At 42.7% G+C, this 14402-nt stretch overlaps 3 protein-coding genes across 4 annotated transcripts; 2 read left to right on the top strand and 1 right to left on the bottom strand.

Annotated features, from left to right (window-relative positions):
- Window positions 1-181: 181 nt before the first annotated feature.
- LOC122758888 lies at window positions 182-3570 on the top strand. Of its 2 annotated transcripts, none has more exons than XM_044013274.1 (2): window positions 182-338; window positions 1405-3570. In XM_044013274.1, the coding sequence occupies exon 2, from the start codon at window positions 1417-1419 to the stop codon at window positions 3373-3375; it is 1959 nt and encodes a 652-aa protein (XP_043869209.1). In that variant the 5' UTR covers window positions 182-338; window positions 1405-1416; the 3' UTR covers window positions 3376-3570. The 2 variants fall into 2 exon arrangements, with proteins under 2 accessions (XP_043869209.1, XP_043869208.1); XM_044013273.1 differs by having other exon boundaries at window positions 182-492.
- Window positions 3571-5528: 1958 nt separating this feature from the next.
- Window positions 5529-7901, top strand: zgc:112285 (uncharacterized protein LOC561476 homolog). Its single transcript, XM_044013428.1, has 6 exons — window positions 5529-5687; window positions 5799-5908; window positions 6425-6519; window positions 6638-6918; window positions 7235-7398; window positions 7487-7901. Exons 1-6 carry the CDS (start codon window positions 5552-5554, stop codon window positions 7664-7666), a joined length of 966 nt encoding a protein of 321 aa, XP_043869363.1. The 5' UTR covers window positions 5529-5551; the 3' UTR covers window positions 7667-7901.
- Window positions 7902-7929: 28 nt separating this feature from the next.
- Window positions 7930-10915, bottom strand: timm23a (translocase of inner mitochondrial membrane 23 homolog a (yeast)). The gene is made up of 7 exons (XM_044013429.1): window positions 10495-10915; window positions 10325-10383; window positions 10141-10234; window positions 9642-9726; window positions 9492-9550; window positions 9228-9338; window positions 7930-8633 (listed from the first exon to the last, which is right to left on the bottom strand). The coding sequence occupies exons 1-7, from the start codon at window positions 10598-10600 to the stop codon at window positions 8512-8514; spliced, it is 636 nt and encodes a 211-aa protein (XP_043869364.1). The 5' UTR covers window positions 10601-10915; the 3' UTR covers window positions 7930-8511.
- Between the last annotated feature and the right edge of the window lie 3487 nt (window positions 10916-14402).

Raw genomic sequence — 14402 nt, 5'->3', positions numbered from 1 at the left:
TTTGAGATACCTCTGCATCTATAGGATTGATTCATCTATATCTCCATTAAGTGTAACACTCCACAGTGCTCTTTAAAATGCTCATGATCCCTTCATCAACCACAATCACACACACACGCTGTTCAGAGATTGAATGGCAGCTAATGAGATTACAGGTAATCCTTGGAGGTAAAGGCAGAGCAATTGCCTCTCTCACGCACACACACCGGCACATGCACGCACTGACCAGTGTGTCATATTCAACAAGTCATATTCCTGGTCCTGATGACAACTTGTGCAGTTACTGCAGACAGCGTAGAAGAATGAACAGAGGAAATGTGGCGGGAAAAGCAAACTGAGTGAGTTTGGATTGTCCAGGGAGACGGAAACAGGACAGGTGATCTTCTTAAGGAATGAGGGAGGAAGAGTGTAAGGAATGACGGGGAGGGAGGGAGGAGAGACAGCTGCTCAGTGTCAGGGCAGAAATCAGGCCATAGCGGTGCGATCTTTAAGGTAAGAGGCTATTTTTCTCTTTAATCTGATAGCACACGGTGAGTTTGTTGAGTATCTGCAGGTTGAGGTTGGTCAAAATGCCATTAGGTCATTTTGGGACACAGGTAGATTAAAGGGTCTGGCAGTTCATTTAAAAAAAGTATTTATGTGTTTTCATGCAACAAAATATGAGCATGACAATACAATTACTTTTGATGAGAAGGGGTAACAAATACTGTGTTATAAAATAATAAAATAAGTCCAGACTTCCACAGTCATGATGGAGGACATAACCTGTAATGTTCTGTAGTTTAAAAAACAAACAAACAAGCAAAAGCAAAAAACCTCTGTCAATTCTTGTTTTCTTTGGCCCTTGCTTCATTTTTATTTTAAAATTTTTTTTTCTTTTCTGCAATAATCAAATTATCTGGATTTTGTAATCTTGTTAGGCTAATCTGAGAATTCCTGTGGATGTGTGGGTGTTTGCATAGTGATGGTATGTTTTCGGAATAAGAGAGAAAGAAAAGAAACAAATGGATAATTTTTACATGTTGGGTATTTCACTTTGCGCTCAGGCCAAACGTTAGATGAGAAGTACAACAACCACTTCAATCCTTTTAAGAACACTTCGTAACATATTATGTCTCGAAGGTTTAAGATGAACAAAACAATGCTCAAAGACTGAAATGTGCACTTTTAAAGATAGTTGTTTAATGTCAGGCTATTTGGTCCCCGGCTCCATTGTTAGACATATCATAGTGGTGACAGACAGGCTAGGCTAGTTTCCTCTTGTTTCCAGTCTTTATGCTAAGCTAATATAAATGGTTGTGGGCAGCAGTTTAATTTTGCTTGGACAAACTTGATGAAAGTTGATGTAAAATCATATTGTTTAGGAATGAAAGTCAAAATCAAAGGCTCTGTTTGTCTTCACAGGTTGATGTTGCCATGGCGAAGCCTGGGCGCCCTGTGTCTGAGAGTTACAAGCACGTCTGTTGTTCAGTCAGTCAGTCACTTTCTTATGGTGATGAGACTGCGATTGTGGGATTAGAGGACGAGGATGACCAGAGTCCCATTTTCTCCATCTCCAAGAGCTCCATGGATGTGGTCATGGCAACAGGTGCGCCGCACAAGCGGGACCCGGCCTGGACCAGAATGAGCATGAGACGCAGCTCCAGCACCAACACACACTGTGAGCAGGACTCAGCGATTCTCCAGCAGCTGCGCTCACACATGTTGCAGCAGGTCAGCTCCACGAACAGCCACCACTTATCACTCACAACCCACAACCTGGACATGCACAGTCCTCCTGCGCTCAGCGAGCACAGAGTTGCCAACATGCAGTGCTGCAGCGAAAGTAGTGGTAACATACACAGCCGCAGCAGCACGCCAGAGACAGTAGTGTGGAAAGGAGGGGCCTCATGCTCCTCAAGTCTAACCCAGGAGGCCTGTAACCCCTCTGCACCGGAGTCTCCCACGTCCAAACTAATCTCTCCTCCAACTACACCCTCTCTGTTCACCTCTTCCCTCCACACGCCTACTGTATCACCTGTAGAACCTTTAAATCACCAAGAAAACTTCCTTATGCCCTCACCTGCAACCTCACCACTGCAGGTTCACACCTCCGCACCCCTAACATCCAACTCCTCAAATCTCCTACAGCTTAGCAGCACAAGGGGTTCTTTTCAGTTCCCTTCCCAAAAGTCATCATCTGTCTGTTCACTGGAAGACAATGCAGTGTCAGATGTTGGCTCAGTTTTTGAAGACTCTACAAAAGAGTTGCATGGCCCCGGAGGCTTCCAGTTACCAGAGGGCAGAGAGACGAGAAGCCCAGAGCGGATGCTCAGCTCTCCAATGCCAACCACTCTAGCAGAGGGACAAGAAGTAGGGAGAAGCGGAGTCTCACCTTGCTACCCACAGCTGCCATGGCAGTCGGGTGAAAGCTGTCTGGCACAAGGATGTGAAAAGTCACCCCACGATTCTTCCTTGAGTGACTCACTGGTAAGTGACTGCTGCAGGTGCAAGTTAAGCTACAGAACCAGCATCACAGGACCTCCACAGGATGACGTCATCAAGGAAGAGGGAACAGTGACATCTCAGGTGGTCCTGGTAGATGCAGAAGTGCAGACAATCTCTCCTATGGGCTCCTGGTGGGACCTCAGGAGGAACATTTTTACCTCCAACACTGGCTCACACTCCAACTTGGGCTCGCCTCCCGGATCAAGGCTTAACCTGAAGTCATCAGTGGGGTCAAATTCCAATCTGGTGTCCCCATCTTCTAGCATGTTCCCAGTCAGCAGCGAGGAGGAGGAGAGACATGAAGAGGACCAGATGTGGGACATGAACTCTGCTTCCTCCCAAGATCTGGAGAGAAGGAGGCCCTGTCTGAAGATCCACGGGTCGACGAGGGAAGAGATGGGCAGGAGGAGCAGCATGAAGCAGGTGCAGTGGGACGAGGACGGGATGACATGGGATATTCATGGTGCATCAGTGGACCCCGAGGAGCTGAGCACCGCAATAAAGAAACATCTGGAATTCCAGAGCAGCCCCAGACCACTGAGACCTTCTACAAAGAAGAAGAGAGCTCCAAAGCCACCGCTTATATTGAGTGTAGTAAAGGTCATGGCCCCTGAACTGAATCAGCCCGTGATGATTAAAACATCACCTTGTGTGATGGCGGGTGAAGGTGGGGAGACAAAGCAAGTGGAGGAGGAGGTTCCTTGTGGGATTAGCAGAGCAGAGGGAGAAAACACAAAAGATGAAGAGGATGATGAGGTGTATGGAGAGGAAGGCAGCAGCCATCCTAAATCTCCTTTGCGTGGGATTGTTCACACCCGGAAGAAGAGTGGGATCAGGTCACTGGGGAGGCCTGGCTGGTGTGGAAGCTCCAGAAAGGCAAATGATTAAGACTAATCAAACATTATTGATTATTCATAGATGATCACCCCACATCCCCCATCCTTCTGTCATTACTGTCCTGGGTTCATTACGTTCTGCTGTGTATTGATGAGATGATGCATTTTAGTGAGGTTTTTGTGAAAGTGAGACAATGTCCAATGTATCTGTATCTGTATCTGTAGAATAAAAATGTTTTGTCTTTTATATGTCTTATATTTTAATTGTAGGTTTATGAAATGACACATATGAGGAAAGAGACTCAAATAACAATAAAATATAAGCCAAAAGCTGATGATACATTTAACTGGTAAAGCAAGTTATGACATTTATTATCAGGATTTGTCAGTAACTGAAAGTCACTAGAACTAGAATAAGAGATTTCTCACACATTTTTCGGCACCGACTCACTGAAAAATCCAGAATATGATTTTAAATTCATACTGCTTACATACATACATACATACCATATCGTGTTTGCCAATGCATCACTGAAAATGCCGACTTGTGGTTTCTAGAGTCATAAGAGCAGAATGCGACCAGGCTCCTCACCTATGGACACATGATTGAAGCATTAAAACATTTAAAACTTTCCACTTTGGTAAAACTAATAGGAGACGGTTATAAAACACTGTTATCATTATCACCATCACCACAACTAGACTAAATATAGAAGTAACTGTTCTTTTTTTCCTCATTCTGACCAGATAAGGACTAGATTGTGATTTTCCCCCATTTTCCTCACCCAGAAAGACAGAGGAAAAGTCACTATAAATTACAATTCAATTTGATTTAGCACCAAATCACAACATACATTATGTCACGGTACTGTACGTACTAAGGCAGAAACCTTTACAATATTATAGAGTGAAGAGAAACCCAACAGTTCACACAATGAAAAAACACAAGACATCAGTGGAGAGAAAGAAACTCCCTTTTAAACATGTACAGCCATCTGCCTAGGCTGGTTGTGGTGAAGAAAAAAATAGGGAATAGAAAGGGGGAAGAGAAAGTAAAAGAGGGAAGTGAGGTAGGGACCAGGAGCAGATAACATAGCAGTTGTATCAGGTTACAGTTCAGAATGGGTTATGACATGTTTAGGGCACTACAATGTCATTTATACATGCAATAGCATAGACAGTTGATGAAGATTATACTGATATCAATTTTAATCATAGCATAATGATGGAAACAGACGATGTTGATAAACACACGATGTTGATTTGTGTGTACAGTGTGAACCCGATGAACTGTGGTGGTGAGATGCAGCCATTCAGGTGCTGCCATCCAGATGAGTGGGCACATTCTCTCTCATTCACCTCGGTAAAGAAAAAAAAAAAAAAGCTTGTGTCACTAGTGGCTTCCACTGCAGTTACAGTTGTTGTTTTTATACGTTCACACATGTGTGCACGAGTGTGTACAGAGAGCGTGAGGGAGCCGAGATTTATTTTCATCAACACTTTCAAAAGGGATTATTTTGAATAAATTATGCTTTTGTTCGTTATATAACACGACATATATGCATGTGCAACAGTAAAATGACAAAACAATAAGTAATTGACTACTAAACTGATCTCCATCTATTTTAACAGGTGATTAATTAGATTGTTAATGAGGAGGATTCTGATTTTGGCTGTAACCTGAATATCTCCAGGTTATGTCGAGGTTTTGGAAACACTGATGGATATATTTCACTATATTCCAACATTTTATCAACTACACAACTAATCAATAAAATCAAGAAAATAACTGAATGGATAATGAAAATAATTATCCATTCCCCTTGTGTGTACTGCATACACAGAATGAATCACTGTACCTTAGAGACATGAAATAATAAAGATGAGGGTCATGATCCGGTCACTGTGTCACTACCTCAGGACATGTGACATGATGGGATGTTTGTGTACACTGCTGTCACACCTTTGTAAACATCGGTGTACAGTGAGCCATTTACTTACTATGTGTACATGAAAGTGCTGATGGGCCTTCACGAAATCCTCACGGTGGAAACTCCTAGCTGCAGGAGAACAATCCAGCGCTGGGCCTTTTTATTGTGACACAGCTCATTGTCGCGTTTGTGCATTTGTGCATATGTGTGTGTGTGTGTGTACGGACACCTGCGTGCGTTTGCTGCCTGGTATAAAAAGCGAGGGATGTGTGCCGGCTGTTGATTCTGTGGAAGACGATGGCTGAACCTCGACCTGCTCTGCTCTGGCTCCTGTCTCTGCTGCTGCCACTGCTCTTGAGCAAGGCATCCCTGCCTGCGGCCGCTCACACTCTCAACCCCGAGCGGCAACCGCAGCACAAAAGCATCCACCTGGGTACTGCCAAACACACAGAAGGACTTCAGTGATATACACACATTTTTAAGTATACTTTTACCTTTCTTGAATTTAACGTCTTATTTTTATTTTGTGCTTCCCTCCCACTAGACTGGCCTAAGGACTGTGGTATGGCTCACTTCAAGCCCAACATGGCTGAAAGGATTGTATCTGGGAATGAGGCCAGACCTCACTCCTGGCCCTGGCAGGTCTCTCTGCAGGTAAATCTCCCTGTGCTTCAGTTTTTAAAGAACATGGACATTTTCATGTAGTCATTAACTACATGAAAATGTCCATACATGTATCTCTCTATACTTAGACCTGGTCAGGCATATTTAAACATTTGCTCAGTCACACTTTCCAGTGCTACATCATTCAATAATTACATGAATAGTGGGTCTATAAAATGCCAAAATGAAATTTTGAACCACAAAACTCCACAAAAAAGTTATATTTTAGAATACCACATCAGTTTATACCATTTTGACAAGTGTTAATTGTTTGAATGAAGGATAAATTGATTAAACCGACTCGTAAATATGTCCCAAACATAAAGAATCTTATGAGATGATGATAAAAATGCTTCGGACTAGTGAAAACAGTGGTGGAGACCTTAAATGTGTTTGGGGCCTCATCTGTATGAATATTTCTATGCAACATGAGTGAGTTTCTGTGACATGTGTGAAGAAAAAGAGAATGACCATCTGTGAGGGATACCTGTTTTTTTTCTGTCATAGGTTCGTCCCAAGGGAAGTAAACATTACATCCACGTCTGCGGAGGAACTCTCATCCACAAGAACTGGGTCCTTACTGCGGCTCACTGCTTCCAGAAGTAAGAAAAACATCTATTGGGAAGAGGAAAAACAAATACTCTGCAGTACATTTAGTTTTGATTTAAGGACATAGTAGGTCACAAATTCCTGAGACTGTGATTCGACTCTTCCTCTCAGGGGTAAAGCTGAGGATGCTGGGAGCTGGAGGATCGTTCTAGGGAAGCACCAGCTGAGGCGTTCAGAGACAGCAGAAAGGAGTTTCCCAGTGAAGAGAATCTACCGGCATGAGAACTTCCGTTACCCTACTCACAGCGAGCTAGACTATGACATTGCCCTGGTGAGGGCCGCCACAGACATCCTCCCTTCAAACTTCATCCGCTACGCCTGCCTGCCGCGCAAGCAGACCAACCTCAAACCGGGACACTACTGCTGGGTCACAGGCTGGGGAGACACAAGGGGTGAGTAGAGAGGGTTATTCTCTACATATGGCATATATAATAAAGGTAATACGGTCATTGAGTCCACCAAAAAACTGAATGCTTGAAGAATCTAAAGTGTAACTTGGGTTAATGAAATTTCAATGCTTTTGTCTGGAAAGGACAAAACCAACTGAATTTCAATTAGGTTTTTCTTTTTAGTTCTACAAGTTTTATACTTTTAAGGTACATACAATTTTCAAGATTCATACTATCTTGCTTGCATAAAACTGCTGTCCTGCTGTAGTTGTATATGGTATAATGAGTAACTACAATAATACATGTGCTACTTAAACAGGTGGAAAGGAGAACTTGTCTCTGGCAGAAGCTTTAAATCAAGCACGTCTCCCGATCATTGACTTCAAGACCTGCCGGCAGAAGAAATTTTGGGGGGACCGCGTCCGAGACTCTATGATCTGTGCTGGATTTAGGGACACCGAGGATCCACCAGCCGCATGCCAGGTAAGGCTGACTTATACTCAAGTCAGCACACAGATTAAGAATGCTTTCAGTCACTAAAAAAAAAAGTGCCATGTTACATATTTTCCAGGGAGACTCTGGTGGTCCTCTGCTGTGCCAGGTGGGGCTCGACCGCTGGGAGGTGCACGGCGTTGTGAGCTTCGGCCCCATCGGCTGCACCGTGGAGAACAAACCCAGTGTGTTCACCCGCACTGCTGCTTACATGCCCTGGATCGAGGCAACGCGGATCAGGGACTTCTTTCTGCACTAACCAGATCTTGAGCTCTGCTCCATTTAATGTCTTCAGACCTGCCCAAACTGTTTTTTTCTACTAGTCTCAGTCACAACCACAATGTTGTTTCATCAACAACCACTTAAAACTGTAAATGTTCTCAACTTGCATTTGTTGTTTTATAACACCCTATGTAAGCAGTCAGCACTGCCTAGTTTATACCAGACAAGACCTTTTACATCCAACAATGTGCAATAAAACTTGTTCAAAGCAATGGTCTTGGTCAACATTTCCCATTTTTTAGTAACTTTTTAATATGGGGGTGGGTTTGATGGAGATACATTAACAGCACACACTTCCGGTAGCTTTACAGTGATTTCTTCTTGCACAGTGACACAAACGTCACTGCTGATACGCTTTAATAAATACAAGAGTAGAGCGGACCGCAAGGCTTTGCTCCATGTTTGCACGTCTTGCTTGAAAATCTGAAGAAGAGTCTTTCAGTCCAAAAACATAGCATGAATTCACAGCCATTTATCTGGTGAAACACACACCAGATGCAACCAGCTGTGTGACAAATTAATATTGGCTCATTCAACCCAAGTGGAATGGGTTTACTCATTTCAAAACTAGCATTAGAGACTAATAGGTCTCTGTAATATGTAAAGTTCTGGTAAATTCCTTTTTCCAGACACATTTAACTCCCAGAATACTCCAGGAAAAGAAGGTGGCTCATAGGTGGAAAACAGTGAAGTGGGACCACCTCACACTTCACTGGAAAGCACACTGCATTCAACCGGAGTCGTATTCCTCGTAGCGCTGTGATTAAAGGCTGTGTCCCGAAAAGATATTTGGCCCTAATGTTGATGCAGATGTGTGGAAGATTAGTACAGCCGCGAGGAGGAAGAGGATGAGCCAGTGATGTGGTCCCAGTTGTTGTAGAGAGCGTAGGCGCCAGACAAGGCTAAACCCACGACACCTCCGCGAGCTACACCCTTTAATCCACCTGTGAACACACAACAGGAAAACGGCTATAACATAACATTAAACAAGTACACGCCAGCCGTTAATGCTGGCAACATAAACACACAGTAAGTTCAGCAAATACAATTATACAATTTTTAGAGTACCAGCTATGTCAGAAGAAACAGTTGGCTGGTGTTGCCTACCTAACATTATGCTTTAATAAATAAAACTGGCTCCTATACAATTAAGGCAAACTTAAAGAGTCAGGCTCGAACAACATAACATAAAAACACCTGTCAGGTTGGGGACAGGTTTAATTCGTTTTCTCTTTGGCTTGGTTTGGTTTGGACAGGAAATGCGACCTTTCCCCACTCAAATCTCATCATGTCAAAAGTGTCTTACTCTCACATTTAACAAAAAAGGGCTGATATACCATGGATACCACTGAAAAGTAAAATCCCCATCATTGTTTTTGGTGACAATTTGTGGGCCATGACATTTGAAAAACAGATGACGGATTCTGAAATCCCACCATTTCCTGGCCCCGTTAAAAATACATGTGGAAAATTGTTAAAGGCTTAAGTCAACCAGACACAGCCCACATTAATGGCACAAGAAAAACAACACTACCCACTTGCTGATTTAAAGAGCATCCCTGTTAACGTTCCAGCAGCCACTGTGTTGACGTCATCTTCCACTCCTCTGGCCTTCTCTATCACCACACCACAAGCACTGTACAACAATGCTGCAGAGCCAAAGACAGATTCATAAAAGCCACAGTGATTCAAAAGGATGAAACTTTCACAATCACAACAGCAAACAGATCCCTACAAGCATGCCAATATTATACTTTCAAATAAGCAATAGAGTCTATACAATAAAATTTCTCCGGACTTACCAACAGAACCTAGAGTATTGGCCCATGAAGCACCCTGCCTAGTCACCATGTTAATAATCCTGGGGTGAGAAAGCAAACATTTGGAGGAAAGGTTAACACATTCAGGTGTAGAGTAATACTAAGCATAATGTGCTGAATTTTTATACTCACTGCACATTACGTGGTTTAGACCAGGCCATGTCTCTGGTCTCTTTCAGGCCCATCCTAAGACCGTTCACAACTCCGAATGCTGCTCCTAAGAACAAAACAAGAGGCAGAAAGGGTTATTAATAAGCCATTAGAGTCACTCAAAAAAATCCTTTTGAGTTTACATTAATCAAGGTTCACTGCATGGTAGAGAGTATGTGGACAAGTAAATATGTCAGTCCAACAGAATGTACCTCAGTCTGCGACTGAAAAAGCCTCTACTGCCCTGGAAATTAATCTACAGGATATTGGAACCCGCTGCAGTGACTTGCTGATGAATTACATACAGATGCAATTGATAACCTTGCAGAATAGTGTATTGACACCGTGGAAACACTGTGGGATTTGCTGACTTTCCGTTGACAATTAATGTTGTTAACAAAACTATAACAGGGAGCTCTTAAAAACAATTTAAGGACGCTATGTGCCATAATAAAAGTTACACGTGTTAAATGTTTCTTACCAGTCATGCAAGAACCTCCAATGGTGAAGAAAGCGAGTTCAAACCTTCCTCTTGTTTTATTAGCGCCTGTGGGTAATATGAACTCATCTGTGTCCTAAAACAAAACGTTAATAACACACAATCAGAGATGAAAGTATAACGTATTTTCTAACAAAAACAAGACAATAATGCAGCTCTGCCTTACCTGAATCAGGTACCGAGGGTCGACATTGAGGTATGGAGACAAAGGACTCATTCCTGTCACTGAAATAACACAAAAACAACACTTGTGTAAGTGACGTTGATTCAAAGGCATTGACAGTTGACAAGTGTTAGCTCTACAACCAAGAGGCTGAAGTGAAGTGAGACACTTACGAGGTACACCGGCGAGCTCAGTGTTGGAGTATCCAGGTGCGCCGCCTCCAAAGAGACTCCCAAGGCCCGATTTGGTGCCACTTGATGCTTGCTGGTTGTTGTCCATGGCTGAAACACTCAAAATGCGGAGGGTCACCTGGAGAAACCTGGAGCCAGGAAGGGTCTGTCTGCCGAGCCGGCCTAGCTAGAGCTAACGTTAGCTATGTCGCAACACTCCAAATGTAAAACGATACGGAGAAAGACGAGCTGTTGGTTCCTCCGTCACCTTCACAATCTGCCGCCGCGGGTCGTGTGTTTTCTCCCGTTTGAAATTGTACAGTTGTACTGAAGGGGAAACGTTTCTCTTCAACGAACTCGTTTTGTCGTTATGCGTCTGACCTCCAGCAACATGCTGTACCAGGAAGTGACGTCAGGCGTCACGCTGCGTCATTACGTCAAAACAAGCGAGAGCAAAAAAAAACTTTAACCCTTTGACCTTGATGATGATATTGTTTGACAGAAGGCATGGCTTTTACCATACCAATGTTGTGTTAATAACAAAATAAAATATACAATATATACTTGACCAATTTACATATCTCCAAATTCCAAGGCATATAAAACATTACATTGTGTACATAGTTTGGTTTGTTATTTCTGTCCACTTCTCTTGTCAATTTGTTTCCTTTTCAAAAAAAATTGTACGATTTTATGCTGTTTTTATTATGCTGTTATATAAAAGGAGTACAGTTCTGCTGTTCTGTATTTGTTACCAATAGAAATAAAATAAAAATTTGTGTTTTTGGGCTTTTAATGTCTAGCATATTTTATAATTTTTTTGCATGCATATTATTCATGATTTACGCAAAGTTGTGCATTTTTGAGTGTTTTTCTTTATTTTGAGCCTATTGTAAACAACGTGTCTGCAGCATGTACAATGCATTATCAAAAAGTGCAAGTAGCTTTAAAGTGGTACCTTTTCTATATCCTCCTTTCATTTATGATTTTATTTTTTATTTATATATGCAAAAGTTAAAAAAACAAACAAAAAAAACAACTTCAAAGAACTAGATTCAAAGCAATACAACATATACACAGTGGCCTCATTATTTATGTTGTTATTGTTATTCAGGTTAGATTCATTTATAGATCTTGTTTTATGTTATTATAATAAATAAGTGGAAAAGTTACATGGGTGATGTTCTTTGTTATACCACAAAGAATAATGTATAATTATTCTTATTTGGTATCTATGATTAGGACTGATGTAGATTTAACAAATGAAATCCAAAGAAAGTAGAACATCACATTTGTTTAAGAATATTGTACAGCTTGATTTTGATGAGGACACCGTGGACCTCTGCTGCATCTCCCCTCGTTGTTGAAATCTCTTCAGGATAAAATTAAAGAAACACATAATTGTCAACAGCTTGCAAAAGGTTTTGCATCTTTGTTATGATTTCCTTCCCTTTCTTCCAGCTGACTAACTGTCCTAACTGTTACTGTAGTACTGTTTCTTCTGGTCACCTGTTGCAATTCACTGTAAGTGGTGTTAGGGAGAAGAAAGAGTGCATGTTCCCACCATGCCTCACAAGGAGGCAGCAGAGAGCTGATTGAAAAATCTGTTAGACTCTGTTCTCTAACCAGTCCTGATTTAATTGACTGATTTAGTTAAATGTGGTCCCATGCAGTCGGATGGATGCACGGTGGATGTGCATGATGCTGCTTGCATGAACTGAAGTAAAGGGGCAGAGCCGACTTTAATAACTTCCATATGACACCTATCAAGCCTGGGAATGCAGGTTCCCCTTTTTCATGCCTGCTGAGTTCTTACCCTTTGATGTAAGCGGAGAGACAAGGCCACACACATGCACACGTACGCGCACATTTATGCAGCTCAGCCCCGGCCATCTGCTGCCGGTCAAAGGGACAGAGGCACTGAAGGAATGTAGTGTGTTGAATTTCACGAATAACAGAGCATCTTATTTGGATTCTGCCATTGTATGTGTGTATTCAGAAGGGGCCAAGTGGAGCGATGAAGTTTGCCATTGTCGCCCAGTGTGGGTGTTTTCAGCCTCTCTGGCATGATCTGTGAGTTAGTGTTCTCTGTGTTACTGCCCAGTGTGCCCACTGTCTTTCCCACAATGCTCCATTCAGCATTAGGCTTCCCTCTCTCACTCTCTCTCTCTCTCTTGCTCTCTCTCTCTCTCTCCTCAGACTGACCTGCCACCCATTTTGTGCCTCTGGCCCAGTCATCATCACCACCTTCTTCCTCATCTTCATCATCCCCATCCTCATCATCACTGTTGGGCTGTGAACCAAATTCTCAGATGTGGTTAATAGCCATGATGTCATCTTTGTTATCTTTTTCAGCAAGTCTTGTTTTCATCTCCTCCTTCCTCTCCTCTCCTTTCCTCTCACCCGCTCTCTCTCCCCTTTCTTTCTGTCTCTCTGAGCTCCCAAACACAAAAGACAGAGAGGCCACGACAGGACCCCAGTGTATGCTGGTTGTCAAGGAGACAAGGAGACAGTGTTGGGTCTTTAAACTGCCTCAGAGGGGTGTGTGGAGTTAGGGGGAGTTGGCCTTATTTACATGGGAAGAGGACAAGGGAGAGAGGGGCTTGAAATACAACTTCTGAGCCATTTCCCTGCAGCTTATAAGACTCCACTGTTGAAACTAAAATCATTACGTTTGCTGTGATCAAATATTTACCAAGGAGAGGAAATCTGGAGCTGCTCATTATGTAAAGGAATGGCGTGCATACATGGCAATGTAAATCAACCTGTCTTTTCCTCTCAAGCACATAGTCTTATGCACACAAGCACACTTTGATTATCAGTGTTGGGAACTGTGGGCTCCAGCATTGGCAAATGCTGAGAACTCAGTGCTGAATACATTGCCAGATGCTTCATGAGTGTTCCATACCAGACCAGGAGAATACGAGAGAATTTAAAACTTGATTCAAAAACAGGAAAAACAGAGACAAGAAGAGTACACACCCATTCAAACACACACGCACCCCCACCCATCCCTATATTCACTCTTTTCTCTCTCACTCTCTCTGTCTCCACTCAGTGCTTCCACTCTACTTCTTCCTGTCCAGAGGATTTTAAGCGGCGGTCACATTATGTCCTTTCTCTCTCTGTGATCAGGGGGCTGGGGTTGCAGCCACAGACCAGGCTCAACTCCAAGCCTGAAGTTCAATATCACCCCTCAACTCCACAATGAAAGCAGGAAGGGCAGGGAGAGGACGAATGAGCCACCCACTGCTGCATTAACCATGGAAACCCCATGTGATTCTCTCTCTTTTATGTGTGTGTGTGGGAACTTTTACTTTTAACTTTAAGTGACAGAGGCTCAGTTAATAATAGTTAGATGGATTTTGAACATTTCTTTGCAATAAACCTCTTTGTGTTTAATAAATTACAGCAAATGAAGTTGCGGAGACACATGTAGGCTGTTAGTTGTAGGTTTTCAGAGACTTTAGGGACAGACAGTGATCCTGTGTAATATTTACTCTGCAGATGTTTGAGGGCGAGCTTGCACAATCAATTTCCCTTCAATTCCCCAGTCATCTTGTCTTCCAAACCTGAAACCCTGACCACCCCCTCCCTTCTTTTTCCCTGTTATACATGCGCATGCCTCTGAGGAACCATGGTGAGTTGGGTGTGTTTTGTTCTCTCTTATTGCACACATCAATGTCTGTAATGTCCACTAAAAAAAGCAGAGGAAGATAAAGAACAAGGGAAGGAACACGGGAAAAGGAGAAGTAGGGAAAAACATGTTGTGGCCTCTCCCTCTATATTCTGTCTCAAGTATCTGCTGTTTTTTTCGCCCCTCTGTATCTGAGAAGCGTTTGCTGATTAGTATGCAGGAAGGAAGCTGATTTGCATAATTAAGCACTGCAGAGAAAAAGCAACAAAGTTGG

Source organism: Solea senegalensis, linkage group LG18 (assembly GCF_019176455.1).
Source record: "Solea senegalensis isolate Sse05_10M linkage group LG18, IFAPA_SoseM_1, whole genome shotgun sequence".
Taxonomy (NCBI): domain Eukaryota; kingdom Metazoa; phylum Chordata; class Actinopteri; order Pleuronectiformes; family Soleidae; genus Solea; species Solea senegalensis.
This window is presented reverse-complemented; position numbering and strand designations above follow the sequence as displayed.

Bases quoted from the DNA above. Each gene is read 5' to 3' on its own strand.
- LOC122758888 (XM_044013274.1), top strand. From the start codon at position 1,417: ATGGCGAAGCCTGGGCGCCCTGTGTCTGAGAGTTACAAGCACGTCTGT.
- zgc:112285 (XM_044013428.1), top strand. From the start codon at position 5,552: ATGGCTGAACCTCGACCTGCTCTGCTCTGGCTCCTGTCTCTGCTGCTG. The intron at 6,520-6,637 runs GTAAGAAAAACA...TCTTCCTCTCAG, and splicing joins GCGGCTCACTGCTTCCAGAA to GGGTAAAGCTGAGGATGCTG. The intron at 7,399-7,486 runs GTAAGGCTGACT...CATATTTTCCAG, and splicing joins ATCCACCAGCCGCATGCCAG to GGAGACTCTGGTGGTCCTCT.
- timm23a (XM_044013429.1), bottom strand. From the start codon at position 10,600: ATGGACAACAACCAGCAAGCATCAAGTGGCACCAAATCGGGCCTTGGG. The intron at 10,235-10,324 runs GTAAGGCAGAGC...GTTTTGTTTTAG, and splicing joins ACCCTCGGTACCTGATTCAG to GACACAGATGAGTTCATATT. The intron at 9,551-9,641 runs GTGAGTATAAAA...TTCTCACCCCAG, and splicing joins TCTAAACCACGTAATGTGCA to GATTATTAACATGGTGACTA.